This window comes from Dipodomys merriami, unplaced genomic scaffold (genome assembly GCF_024711535.1).
Source record: "Dipodomys merriami isolate MVZ:Mamm:240054 unplaced genomic scaffold, mDipMer1.0.p SCAF_4, whole genome shotgun sequence".
NCBI lineage: Eukaryota > Metazoa > Chordata > Mammalia > Rodentia > Heteromyidae > Dipodomys > Dipodomys merriami.
The window spans coordinates 15667631-15681880 of record NW_027205603.1 but is presented as its reverse complement, the minus strand read 5'-3'; the positions used below and the strand labels follow the sequence as shown (position 1 = coordinate 15681880).

General features: G+C 38.8%; 1 protein-coding gene across 3 annotated transcripts in view; it reads right to left on the bottom strand.

The window, feature by feature from the left end:
• Larp4b (La ribonucleoprotein 4B) overlaps nt 1-14250 on the bottom strand; it is a 73853-nt gene that overhangs the window by 22018 nt on the left and 37585 nt on the right. For all 3 annotated transcript variants that reach the window (XM_069990583.1, XM_069990581.1, XM_069990582.1), the window contains 5 exons: nt 9756-9903; nt 9404-9544; nt 4841-4922; nt 2526-2662; nt 554-657 (listed from right to left, as the gene is read on the bottom strand). In XM_069990583.1, coding sequence (XP_069846684.1) covers nt 554-657; nt 2526-2662; nt 4841-4922; nt 9404-9544; nt 9756-9903 — 612 coding nt within the window. The remainder of the gene's footprint in view (nt 1-553; nt 658-2525; nt 2663-4840; nt 4923-9403; nt 9545-9755; nt 9904-14250) is intronic.

Here is a 14250-nt window from a genome sequence, read left to right as displayed (position 1 = left end):
TCCCTCCCTACCTTCCCTGAGGGTTTTTTTTTAAATTGTGATTAAGTGATTACATAATTTCCCAAATTTCACAGTATTGTGGAATAATGGTGCTTATTTAAAGTCACAAGCTCATTCTAACTTTCCTGGAGCAAATTGTCTATCACGGTCTATAACATATAATGGTGTACCACATATACACCATACATGTGATCAGCAGCATGGGGATATACAATGCACTTTTATAAATATTTACCATGACAAAAAAAATCTCCTTTATCTTAATTTTGGGGCTTGTTCTTTTTTCTTAATGAATACTTAACTGCTAGGTATTGAAACATACAAACCCTCACTAGCTTTTGGTGGAGAGCTGTCCTCAGACCAAAGGTATGAGTCATTTCCCCTTACAAATGAATCACAGTGTAATTGTCAGTGGGCAAACCCTGGGGAAAGTATTATCATAATCTTATACCTTCTATACAACGCAGACCTAATAAAATAAAAAAAAAAAAAAAAAAAAAAAAAAAACTCTCAGGAAAATGACCAAGTACTTATGAGAAGAAAAATGACTTACTTCTACAGGGGTAGATTCAGATATTTCACGAAGTATCACTATACAGCGGTTTTGATTTGGCCTTACTTTTTCCCCTTTTTCATCCACTTGGACTAAAGGTAAAGCTGTGAAGAAAAGAAAATTAAACAGTAAAACAAATATTTCCCAATACTTCTAGCATTAAGTATTGCTAAGTGCACAAAAGCCTATATATATAATAGCAAACTATCAAAAGTTTTGAAACTCTAGAAAGAAAAACAAAAAGCTTAAAACAATCTTGCATGTTACATTTTCAAAACTAAAAAACAGTTAAAATATACTCCAAGAGTTATTACATATGCAACCCTGGGAAACAAAGGTCCCAGACAGCTCAAATATGAGGTAGATTAAAACATTTGTCTAATTTCTCCTTTGTACAAGTCCCAACAATCAAATAATTCTGTCTTACTATAACCTTCCTATATTTTAGTATTTTAAGATTCATAAAAAGTTGGGTTGTCAGTGGCTCACACCTGTAATCCTAGCAACCAGGAGGCTGAGATCTGAGGAAGTTGGTTCAAAGCCAGCCCAAGCAGGAAAGTCTGTGAGACTTATTTCCAATTTACCACCAGAAAACTGAAAGTGGCGCTGTGGCTCAAGTAGTAGACTGACAGCCTTGAGCTGAAGAGCTGAGGGACAGCGCCCAGGCCCAGAGTTCAAGCCCCATGACCAAAAAAAAAAAAAAAAAAAAAAAGAATCACAAAAAGTTTCCATGTACCCTTTATCCTATTCCCCCTAATCATAATATCTTGTATTACTAACTCAGGAACAAGTCAGATTTCACTCGTTTAACATGAACCCATCTGCTAAATCTGTGTTTTGGAATTCAGCATTCTATGATGGCAATCAAGGCTCAGAGGTATTGATCAATGTGAAGACACAAAACACCAATATCAGGAATTGAAGAGATAGCACTGCTATAGGTCTCACAATATTCAAAAGCGTAGTAGAGAGTATTATAAAAACTTTACACCAATAAATGTGACAACTTATATGTAAGAGAAATTTTTGTGTATGTGCCAGTCCTGGAGCTTGAACTCAGGACATGTGTGTGCTTTCTCTGAGCTTTTTTTTTGCTCAAAACTAGCACTACCACTTGAGCCACAGCTCCACTTCCACTATTACTAAAATATAAGTCTAGGTATTTGGGTGGGCTGAGATGTGAGAACTGAGTTCAAAACCGGTCTGAGCAGACAAATTCTTAAGACTCTTACCTCCAATTAAAGAACAAAAAAGGAGTAGAGGCTTGGGTTTTGTACTAGAGTAATACCCTTGAGTGAAGGAGCCAAGCAAGAGGTGAGTTCAAGCCCAGTACAGACACACAAGATGAGCACTTTATCATCAATTATACCTAAGAAATGCTGTTTTCCTTTCTTTAAGAAACAAAACAAAACAGATTGTAGAAGCTAAGTCTGCAAAGCAAACTAGAATACAAATAAACTATTGTGAAATGATAGGTAAATGAAAACTGTGACACAACAGGTAACACTTCAAGGATTTACATTCCTGAAATCTCTGGGTTTCTGACGCAACGTTTAAACATTCGTTAGTTGTTGCCAAATTTCAAAGAAAAAAGTTCATTCACAATATCCTTTCTAAGGAAAAATGTAAGATTTCCCAACACTTAAGCAGTAAGTTTGAAATTCTCTCCAGTAGCAAAAATGCTAATTAAAATGTATTTTATTCTAATGACAAAGAGTAGTATTTATCTTCATGAACATAATAACTCACATTAAAATATTCCCTAGAACTTCTTTTTCCTTCAAGTGATCCATAATATGTCTCAAGTTTCATTTAATGCTCTCATTATGTGGACATATGAGACAGGAAGGAAAAGCCAGGAATGGTTTGAACTGACAGCAAATATTATCAGATGACTACAAGCATAAAGCCTCACACGAACAGCAATGGTATGAAGACCAGTTTTATTCATTTAAAATTGTTATTTACTTACATCTTAGCACTTCAACAATCAAATCCACATCAGTACTGAGTTTCTTGATATGGTCAAGGTTAGCTACCGTAGTAATTGGCACATATTGATCACTATCCATCTGTGATATGAGATACATGTCACTAGCGAGATTCTCCCTGTTGAAAGAAAACAAACATAACTGCTAGTTTTTTAAGGAGTTTCATAGGAGATACAATTGTGATGCTCTACAGCTTTGAAGTTAGATCTAAATCTTGAGTCATAACCTCATCTTTGCTCTCTCTGTCCTTACATACATACACGTTTTACAAAGACACTTGGAAAGAGAGAGAGCAGAAGTACATCTACACTGAACTTGATGCAAACTAATGAGTAAGTTAATTCTTTCTAATAAAATTAGAGCACATCTTTCTTTTAAAACGCTTGTGCAGCTGGGCACTAGTGGCTCACGCCCATAATCCATAATCCTAAGTACTCCGGAGGCTGAGATCTGAGGATCGTGGTTCAAAACCAACCCAGGCAAGAAAGTCCATAGACTCTTTTTTTTTTTTTTTTGGCGGTTGTGGAGCTTGAACTCTGGGCTTGGGTGCTGTCCCTCAGCTCTTCAGCTCAGGACTAGTGCTCTACCACTTGAGCTACAGCGCCACTTCCAGTCCATAGACTCTTATCTCCAATTAACCACCAGAAAACAGGAAGTGGCCCTGTAGCTCAAGTGGTAAGAGTGCTTACCTTGAGCTGAAGAGCTCAGGGATAGCGCCCAAGCCCAGAGTTAAGCCCCAGGAAGAACGACACAAAAAATTACATATATATATATATATATATATATATATATATATATATATATATATATATTTAGAGAGAGAGAGAGACAGACAGACAGACACACACACACACACACACATTATTCTAAAGTAAGGAAATCCAGATTAAGTCAACAAGATAAGGCTGGGATAAGATAAGGTCAATACCCAGAGTACAAGCAATAGTCTGGAACACTTGGCTAGAGAAGCTGCAATTTTATGTCTGGTTTTCTAGCAGCCAGAATTAAAAAGAAGGAAACAGATCAGTAACTTTACCCACAAGATCAAAAGGTATGCCACAAATAATCACTAAGATGAGCTGCTTCCTGATATTTTGGCCACACATAACTGCCCCTGGTGAATTCTCAGGAAAAAGACAATGTGTAAGATAATGCAAAAAGCCTTAAAAAAAAATCAATACTGAAGCTCAATAATAGCTTTCCCAGGACCTCTTCTTACAATGTTCCACCAAAGGCCAATGAGAACTGCAGAATTCCGAGTGACTGATGCATAAGAGGGAAATGCTGCTGTGTCTTTCCTCTCAGTTAACTACTGCTTTGCTTAGATGCTGGTGGTCAAGACTACCTTAGAGCTAGACAAGGACTTGTGAACAACAAGGGGCTGTGATTTTCAACTGTGCCACTGAGTATACTTTCACATTATGCCACTATGTAATATACTCAAGTGTTGCCAATTTGTGACAAAATGGAAGCAGAAGGAAGGTCCAAAAACAGGTCCTCCACCCCAATTTCAAAGCATCTTCATTATCTGCAAGGAGCCTTTACCAGACAATCTGTGAGGTCTTCAGGGCTCCAGAGACAACACTTGAAAAATCAGTACTGATAGAACTTTACACAGGGCCAAGAAGCTACCTTTAAGCTCAAAGAAAACTATATTTAACCCAAACTTGTACAGCCATTTTTGTCACTTGACATGAAAGGTTCTACCATATTTCTAAATAAAAAAATAATGACTCGGGGTAAAAAAGACAGTATACATATTAGTGCTATAAGAAACAATTGACTCCTACAGAAAGAATGTAGGCCAAGCCTTTTAACTTCAAGCTGCAAGTGAGACTGAAGATATTAAGCCCTTACTGCAGGGAGTGGGCAAGTGTGCGCATGTGTGCGTGCGTATTTGTGTGTGTCTATGTCTGTATGTGTGTACAGGAATCCATACAACTCAGATAATCAACAGCAAGATGAATTTCTAGACCCATCTATAGGGGAACCACTGACCAGAGGACTGTGATTTGTTCTTCAACATACAAAAGGCTACTTACATGACATACTAGCTCCCTGATTAATAAATGCACATACACAGAGATAACTAATAGACATATATTCTGATGAAAAAAATCACATTTGCATGTTCTAGAGACATTGCTCAGCAGTAAACCTGCTTGGAAAGCATGAAGTCCCAACTTCAAATGCCAGTATTACAAAATGAATAGATTGATCAATCTTGTTTTTAGATAATAATCAATTCACTAATATCACAGATACTAGGTACTAGAAAAATTACTACCAACCTTACCTAGATAAGCAGAACTCCAACGTTTTCTTAAGAACTTCTCGAGGGTCTTCTTCCTGACTTTCTGGTTGAGACTCATTTCCTCCTACATATAGGTAAAGATCAATTCAGGAAAAAATTTCTTAAATTTTACCAAGTAAGTAATTTAATATGACAGTACACACACACACACACACACACACACACACACACACACACTCACACACACACACGCACACACACACACACACACACTTCCCTTTACATAAGTATACATAGAAGAAATTATTTTACCAACTAGAAAAATTGCCAAAAAAGCTCCACAGAACAACAACAAAAAAAACTGAAAACCAAACAAAATAAAATAGATTCCTTTTCTTTTCTCTAAAACAAAAATAGCTGAAAGCCAGGCCCAGCTGGTCAAGCTTGTAATCCTAGTGACTCAGAATGTTCAGTTCCAGAGGATCGCGGTTCAAAGTCAGCCCAGGCAGAAAATACTTCATCTCCAAAATAACCAGCAAAAAGCTGAGCAAGAGGCATGACTAAAATGGTAGAGCACCAGCTGAACAAATAAGATAGGCACATGTGAGGTCCTGAATTCAAACCAAAAAAATCAAAACAAAAACAGTTTAGAAAATAATCAGATTAAAATTTCACTAATGAAGTTTAGCAGTGACTCTTTAGCACAAAATGGCTGGTATAAATAGCTGATGTCTCGCATCACTTTAAAATGGATTTGTATTGGGAGAGATCCAGGGAAGGGACAATGTCCAAAAAGAATGTACTCTACCTGACTTAAGTAACTGTAACCCTCTGTACATCACCTTTATAACAACAATAAACAATTTACAAAAAATACTTGCAGGTAATGGAAAAAGGATACCAAATAATATAAAGAATTAAAAGAAGGAAAAGATAAATGTAGGTGAAAAATAAATGCTGTAGATTGTAAATAGTTTGTACACTATAGCCTTAAATTTACATTTCCAACTAGTCAAAGGGACAAGTAGAAAACTGTTTGGTTACAGTATACAAGTAAGTCAGAGCTTCAGGTGACCCAAAACAATCCTGGGATAAAGAGCTATACAATGTCTGGTGATTTAGGCCTCTAATGGAGTGAAATAGTTTATACAAAGAGAAGAGCCCCTGCCTTTGCCAGCATACTAGACACTGAACAAACAGGAATTTTAACAACCTTGAGATGAAAGGCATTGAAGCGCTAAGAACAAAGAATGTTTTCATATGCTCTTATATAAATTAGCCTGGAATAATCATACATGTGCCAGGGTAACACAATAGACACTGTATTTTAAAAGTCAAAGTTAATGACCATGGAAAAGCAAAGACACAGTAGGACATTAAGAATAGAATAGCAGGGGCTAGGAAGGTGGCTCAGTGGTAGAGTGCTTGCCTTGCATGCATGAGGCCCTGGGTTTGATTCCTCAGCACCACATTCACAGAAAAAGCCAGAAGTGGGTGCTTGGCTCAAGTGGTAGAGCACTAGCCTTGAGCTGAAGAGCTGAGGGACAGCACCCAGGCCCAGAGTTCAGCCCCACGATGGACAAAAAAAAAGAATAGAACAGCATAGTTCATTTCACTCTTCCTAATGAAAAAGAAAAACAAAATTGCTCAAATCACCAAAGAGAAAAATACTGTAAATAACACCAAGAGACGCGAGATAAAACATGACCTGTCATTCCTTCATCTAGAGACATTCCTTTTAAATTCACATTCCAACCTCAATATTTAATAGATATTTACTAAGTATTCCAGAAAATATTATATTAAGCCTAAATAAGGCAAAGCCTCTTTTCATGGGTCAACATTCCAGTTCAAGAAGCCAGCAGACTGTTAGGAAAGTCACTATACAATATAATGTGAGACAGGAAATAGCAAAGGGACAGAGCAACATCATGCTCTTCTGAATAGGTGGTGCTACCTCATCTGATCTGACCTGAGAGAGAGAAGGTATGGGAAATGTGGGAATTAAGTTCTACATGTGCTGCAACAAAGGCCTTTAGGCCTTTAGAGGGTAGTCAGGAAATACTAAGGAGGCTGGCATAACCAAGAAGAGTGAGAAAATAGAGTAAGAAAGAAGCCTCAGAGTAGGATATTATAATAGAGTTGGATGCTAGAATTTTAATCTAAATAGGAAGCCAAATCAGGGCTGCATATAGATTACTATTACTGATCTATTTGTTGAAAAGACTACCCACTACCCTTTTTCCTATCTTTGACTCTCTGCAAGCAGACAGAAGCATAGGTAGGAAGATCGATGTCTATACCAGCCCTGAAAAAATTTTGAGATCCTATGCAAAAAATAACTAAAGCAAAACAACAACAACAACAAAAAAACCCAAAACAAAACACCGGAGGCATGACTCAAGTATGATACACGATTGGGCTATCAAGTGTTAGCCCCAGAGTTTAAACACTAGTACCTTTAAAAAAAAAAAGTGTTGTATATAATACAACATTAAAGTCTAAGGCAACAAAACTGATAAAATTGATTTTATAAAAATTAGATTTTTATACATCAAAAGATACTATCAGCCAGGGGCTGGTAGCTGATGCCTGTAATTCTAGCTACTCAGAAAGGTAAGATCTGAGGATCATGGTTTGAAGTCAGCTCAGGCAGGAAAGTCTATGTGACTCTTATCTCCAATTAACCAGCTGTGGCTTAAGTGAGCACTATTCTTTAGAAAAAAGCAGCTCATGGACAGCACATAGGCCCTGAGTTCAAGCCCCAGGACTACCCCTCCCTCCACCTTCCCAAAAAGAAAGTAGAGCAGCCACCTTTGCTTCAGAAAGAATGGGCTTCAAAGAAAGGAAATTTGCTTTAATGATAAAGAGTCAAATCTCTTAAGACCTAACAATGTGTGAGCCTAACAGAAACACTGGCACAAACACTTTGGAAATCAGTTTGGTCTTCCAAACTGCGTTTGTATAACACTAAACAAACTTTCTAGTGTAAGACACAACTACTGCACTCTGGAGTTTAAGGAATCAAACTGTCATGTCTACATAAAAACTTGTACACTGATGTTTATCACAGTCATTTAAACAGCCAAAACATGGAGGCAACCAAGATGTCCTACAGCAGGTGAAGGGGTAAACTGTGGTTTGCCAAACAATGGAATGATTCACCACTAGGAAGAAATGAGTCATGGGGCTGGGAAGGTGGCTCAGTGGTAGAGTGTTTGCCTTGCATGCCTGAGGCCCTGGGTTCAATTCCTCAGCACCACATAAGCAAAAAGAAAAAAGCTGGAAGTGGTGCTGTGGCTCAAGTGGTAGAGTGCTAGCCTTGAGCTGAAGAGCTGAGGGACAGTGCCCAGGCCCAGAGTTCAGTGCCCACGACCAGACCCCCCCACCCCAAAAAAAAAAAAAAAAAAAGAAAAGAAATGAGTCATGGGAAGACATAGAAGGACCTTTAATGTATATTACTGAACAAAAGAAGCCAGTTTGTAAAGACAACATACTGTATGATTTCAATTCTACGGTATTGTGAAAAGGAGAAACAGGAAAAGAAACAGTGGTTGTTAGGAGCTGAGGGAAGGAGATAAATAAGGCATGGATGAAAACAAATTAGAGATGAGCAATCAATTTCTTATTATCTATAAACATTTCTACAGACCTCCTATGTTATCTGTTCTAAGTCTTTCATTTTTCAAAGCCATTCTTCCATATCCCTGCAAAATAATACATTCTCCAACTATCTTCATGTCACTAACTCCATTAACAATAGTAGTAAAGTTCAAATCCTCCTGGATTCTAAGACTCTTCAATATGGCTTCAATGCCCTTCACACCATCATTCAATCCATCCTTTTATACTCTGGATTCCTATGTTAATTCTCCAACTTTGACTTAAATGACACTTTTTCACCTCATGAACAATGTTCTACTTCTAACTAAATGTTATCTCTGAAACTACTCAACCCTTACATCTCCCAGATGCCTAGGGCCTCATCTCTGTAGTTAGATAAGACTAAGTTTAAAGAAAACTAGAAGGAGGGGCTGGGAAGGTGGCTCAGTGGTATAGCGCTTGCCTTGCATGCCTGAGACGCTGGGTTGGATTCCTCAGCACCACCAAGCAGGAAAAAAAAAAGCCGGAAGTGGCATTGTGGATCAAGTGGTAGAGTGCCAGCCTTGAGCTGAAGAGCTGAGGGACAGCACCCAGGCCCAGAGTTCAAGCCCATGACTGGACCCAAAAAAAAAAAAAAAGAAAACTAGAAGGAAACACATCCACATACCCACATACTCACACTCTTAGGGGAAAGATTTATCTAGCTCTTTATGAAAAAGACATGTAGTGGTTCATGCCTATGATTCTAGCTAGCCATGAGGCTGAGACTGGGAAGATTCTGGTTTGAGGCCAGCCTATACCAAAGAATGTGCAAGACTCCCATCTCAACCAATGAAAAGATGGGGATGGCTTTCATCCCCGCTACATGTGAATCCGGACAACCGGGGGGGAAAAAAGCAGGTAATTGGAGACATGGCTCAAGTGGTGGGGCATACACATGACAAAGCACAAGGTCCTGAGTTCAAACGGAAAAACATAAGTGAGTTGCTAACATAGCTTTACCTGTTTCACTATTTTCAGGCAGGGGTTCATATTCTGACTGCTCCAAAGCCAAAGCGTTCATGTCTGTCTGAGTGGACTCTGGTAAGTCTGGCAATGCTGCATTCTCATGGCTTTTGTCACCATCTCCATTGGCATCCAACCCTGTTATTCCAATTTTATGCCAAGAGACAACATCAGAAGAACAGCTTTCACTTAAAACATAACAAAATAAGCCTCACATTTGAAATTATTCAATTGGTTTAACTGGACCAGGACACACACTTGAAACAGTAACTTGGGAAAGATTAAAACAGTAACAAAGGCAGACTTGAGAAGAGGGCTGCTCCTGGTCATGGCCTGGCTAGGAGCTCACCTTGTGGGCCACACGCGGCATGATGGCTGGGGACTTCCTCCCATGTGGCACTCACACCCACAGCTGCATTACTTGCTTCCAAGTGTAACAGATGAGTCCCCCATACTTTTGCATTAGGATTTAGCTCTGAAACCTTAGTTGTTGTTACCTGGGGGAAAAAATTTTGTATTTATATTTTTATCTAAATTTCAATCATGAGCAACTTTATTAACAGAGTTAAATAAAACATACCTATGTTAAAAGTATTTAGGCTAAAGAAGCTTAGCCAGTCTATTACACAGTCCTTTGGGATGAAAAAAGGTTAAAAATAGTAACATAGGGTGATGCAGTGAGAACTCCCATCTAATTTGCTCTTACATTCTGAAACTCCTCCTCATTTAGTACAAGGCTCTTTACATGCTACAAATGACAGACTTGTCCCTGCCTTCAGGGGGAGTTAAATGTCTTACTAACTGTAACACAATGAAAGGATGTTCAGCAAGTTAAGACTACAGAAATCCTGTGCTCAAATGCTGGAGTCCTCCCTTCAATGGCTGCTCAATTCAGTCAGGTAAAAGCTGGAACATTCTTTTGTAACCCCAACCTCTTTGGACTTACTCCCTTCTGGTCACCAAACCTCTTCTGTTTCTAAATCTGCTGGCATCTGTTGCTCCTATCCTGCTTGTTCACATACTCATTACAGATATCTGTGTGGCTCACTCCTTCATTTTCTCTAGGAATTGTGGTCTTTCCTAACATACCCTAAAAACTTTCAATAAATGGGGCAGTGGTGGCTCATACCTATAATCCTACTATTCAGGAGGCTAAGACTTAGGATTAAAGCTCAAAGCAACCCCAGCAGACAAATCTGCCAATAGTCTTATCTCCAATTAACAGAAAGAAAAAAAAAAAAGGTGATCATGAGAGTATGGCTCAGTGGTAGGATGCCAGCCTTGAGTGGAAAAAGCTAAGCAAGAAGGTGAAGCCTTGAGTTGAAGCCTAAGTACTAACACACCTAACTAAATAACCAACTAATCAAACAAACAAAAAACCTTTAACAAGTCAAGTACTGGTGCCTGAAATCCTACTGTTCACTAGGCTGAGATCTGGAGGAATGCAATTGGAAGCTAAAGTTTGAGAGACTCCATCTGCAATTAACTAGCAAAACAGCCAGACTAGAAGTGTGGCTCAAGTGGAAAAGTTCCAGCTGTGGGCGAACAAGCCCAGAGAAAGGAAATGGCACCAAATCTAGGCCTGGACTCTGCACAAAATCCCCTCAACCACCCCCACAACATCGAATCCTCTCACCTAATTTTTATGATGTAATTTCTTTTTTACTTACAAAGTAAGTTTTTTCTCAAGAAAAATTAAATGTCCTAGTGACAATTACTCCCCAAATTAACCCCAGTTTTGCCACCACAATCCCTCAATAAACCTAGACAATTTGCCTTTTCAAACACACCAACTTCCATACCATGTTGGCAGGAATTAGAAGGGATGCACGGCTTGGTTCCAGATGTTCCCCAGACTAGTACCCGAGGTAAGAAACTGCACACAGTACTTAAGTTTCCACACTCCACAACATGTGGGTCAGGAAGCACAATTAATGAGCTATTGCAAAGAATCATCAAGTTTAACCATTAAGAAAAATAAAACAGAATTAAATAGAATTATCAAGATGCAACTACTTCAAGATATTAAATAAAAAATATACTGAGCTGGGCTCCTATAATCCTAGCTACTCAAGAGGCTGACATGTGAGAACCACAGCCAGCCCAGCAGTAAAGTCCAACAGACTTTTATCTCCAATTAACCATAAAAAAGCTCGAAGTGGAGCTGTGGCTCAAGTGGTTCTAGTCTTGAACAAAAAAAAGCTCAAAGATAGCACTCAGGTCTTGAGTTGAAGCCCTAGGACCAGGCACTCCCCGTCCCCCCTAAAAAAAAAATCTTAAGAAAAATAGAATTAATCCATGATAGCTCAAGTAACAAAGCTGGCAGTGAAAATCATAACCTAGCTCTGAAACTGAGAGGCTTCTGGGTAAAATGACAAGAGTTGCTCTGAAAGCAACTGTGGAGTTCTTTGGCTCCTTAAAGAACCATTAATTCTTCAATTTCCATCTAAACTTGTAGGCTATCTTTAGTTTCTCTTTCTGTACAGGGTCAGTCTCTCTTTCCTCTCATACATCCACCTAACAAGGACATCCTGAATGCTCACTATCCCGCTGCAAGCTCAGTGCTAAGCATTCAGCAGACATGTTCTCATTGAAAGAAGACATTCCATTTTCATATTTATGTATCACCTGTCAACATTTGCACCTTTTGTTACACTTGTTACATAAACTGCCTTTTCTGTTTAGGCCCAGTGCTCTTTCCAGTACTCATCACACAATCAAGTTTTCTTACTTTGTTCCATTCCATCATTTAACAGATTCCTTGTTTCATGTGCCTATCATGTTTTTTAAATCCCCAATACTGGAGCCGGGCACCAGTGGCTCACACCTATAATTCTAGCTACTCAGGAGGTTGAGATCTGAGAACTGTGGTTCAAAGCCAGCCCAGGTAGTAACCTCTGTGAGATTCCAATAAATCACCAGAAAAGGCACTGTGGTTCAAGTGGTAGAGTGCTAGCCTTGAGCTGAAGAGCTTAGGGACAGAATCCAGGCCCAGACTTCAAGCCCCATGACTGACAAAATAAAAATAAAAATCCCCTAACACTAATCTTTTCCATTTAAACCACCTTTACAGTTGATCACCTATATAAACACTATTATGTTTTGTAAGTTATTAAGACAGGTTGCACAACACTCTGGCTATGAAGTGTCAACAGCAGCATTTTCAGAGTGGTTACAGCACAGCAGGGTTGGTCTCCCATGGTACCCATAGTTTGTGTGTCTGTTATCCATATACTCTTGGATGGCATCCACATCCATTTTGCTCACCATTATGTCATTAATACCTACCTGAGTTCAGAACTTAGTAGAGAGGTACCTGGGAAATATGCTAAATAAATACTTAATGATGTATAGGAAATTTTATTTCCCATTATCTGACAACCTTTGCAAGAATTCTGTCACAAATGAATGGGACCTTAAGTGTCAGGAACTTATGCAGAAGCAATACTCTTAACAGAAGACATGTGAAAAGCTCCATGTAGAACATGGACACTTCTAAAACCTAATAACATGACAATGAACATTTGAGAGCTTACTGTAGTCTACACACTTCTAGGTATTCAGTCAGAAAAAGTTTAACAGGTAACTATCATACACTGCCTCTATTTCCCAAGAACACCAAGGCAAAAACATTAACTTGTCCATAAAGAGGGAATGAGTTCTTATATCGTAAAAACAAAAGACTGATGATTCACTGTCATCAGTCAAAAATTCACCAATTTCTCAAAATTCGTATGAGAAATGGATTTTTGTTAAAGATTTAAATCTCCTACTATTTTCTTTGAAATATAGTCATTACCATTGTAATCATATGGTACCTCTGAATGATAATCCAGAATTCTAGTTTCAGGGTTGGAGGTGTGGCTCAAATGGCCAAGTATCTAACTAGCAAGCACAAAGCTGGGTTCAAAAACCCCAGTAATGCCCCCCCCCAAAAAAATTTAAATATAGTTTTATTTGCTTCACTTCAGAAGTCTTATTCTTCCTTTGAAGATGTATGGGTAAACAAGTCTTACTAAAACCAGAAGCAGGTTGGGGCTGGGAAGGTGGCTCAGTGGTAGAGCGCTTGCCTTGCATGCCTGAGGCCCTGGGTTCGATTCCTCAGCACCACATAAGCAAAAAGAAAAAAGTCGGAAGTGGTGCTGTAGCTCAAGTGGTAGAGCGCTAGCCTTGAGCTGAAGAGCTGAGGGACAGCACCCAGGCCCTGAGTTCAGGCCCCACGACCGGACCAAAAACAACAACAACAACAAAAAAAACCAGAAGCAGGGCTGGGAAGGTGGCTTAGTGGTAGAATGCCTGCCTTATATGCATGAGGCCCTGGGTTCGATTCCTCAGCACCACATAAGCCGAAAAAGCCTGAAGTACTGCTGGGGCTCAAGTGGTAGAGCGCTAGCCTTCAGCTGAATTGCTGAGGAATAGTGCCCAGGCCCACAACCAACAATAAATAAATAAATAAATAAATAAATAAATAAATAAATAAATAAATAAATAAATAAATAAATAAATAAATAAATGAAAACCAGAAACAAACTGACCTTAATAGCCACATTCTAAAGTGACTTTACATCAACAGCCAACGTTACTTTCAAGAATGGGACATCCCTCTCCCCCCAAAAAAGAATGGGACATCCCAAAGTTCTGATGCGCCACAGAAACTTTTATCCCTTAGAACACTTTAACATTAAAAAATATTCATAAATCTGTTTTATAGCTGTGAGACAAAAAAGTCCAGCTGAAAAGTAAGAATTAGAGAAATTAATGAAAGAAAGGGAGTAATGGGGGAACAATAAAATAGATGACATAATAGGGTAAAAAAATGGAGAAACAGCTGCTACATAAGGTTT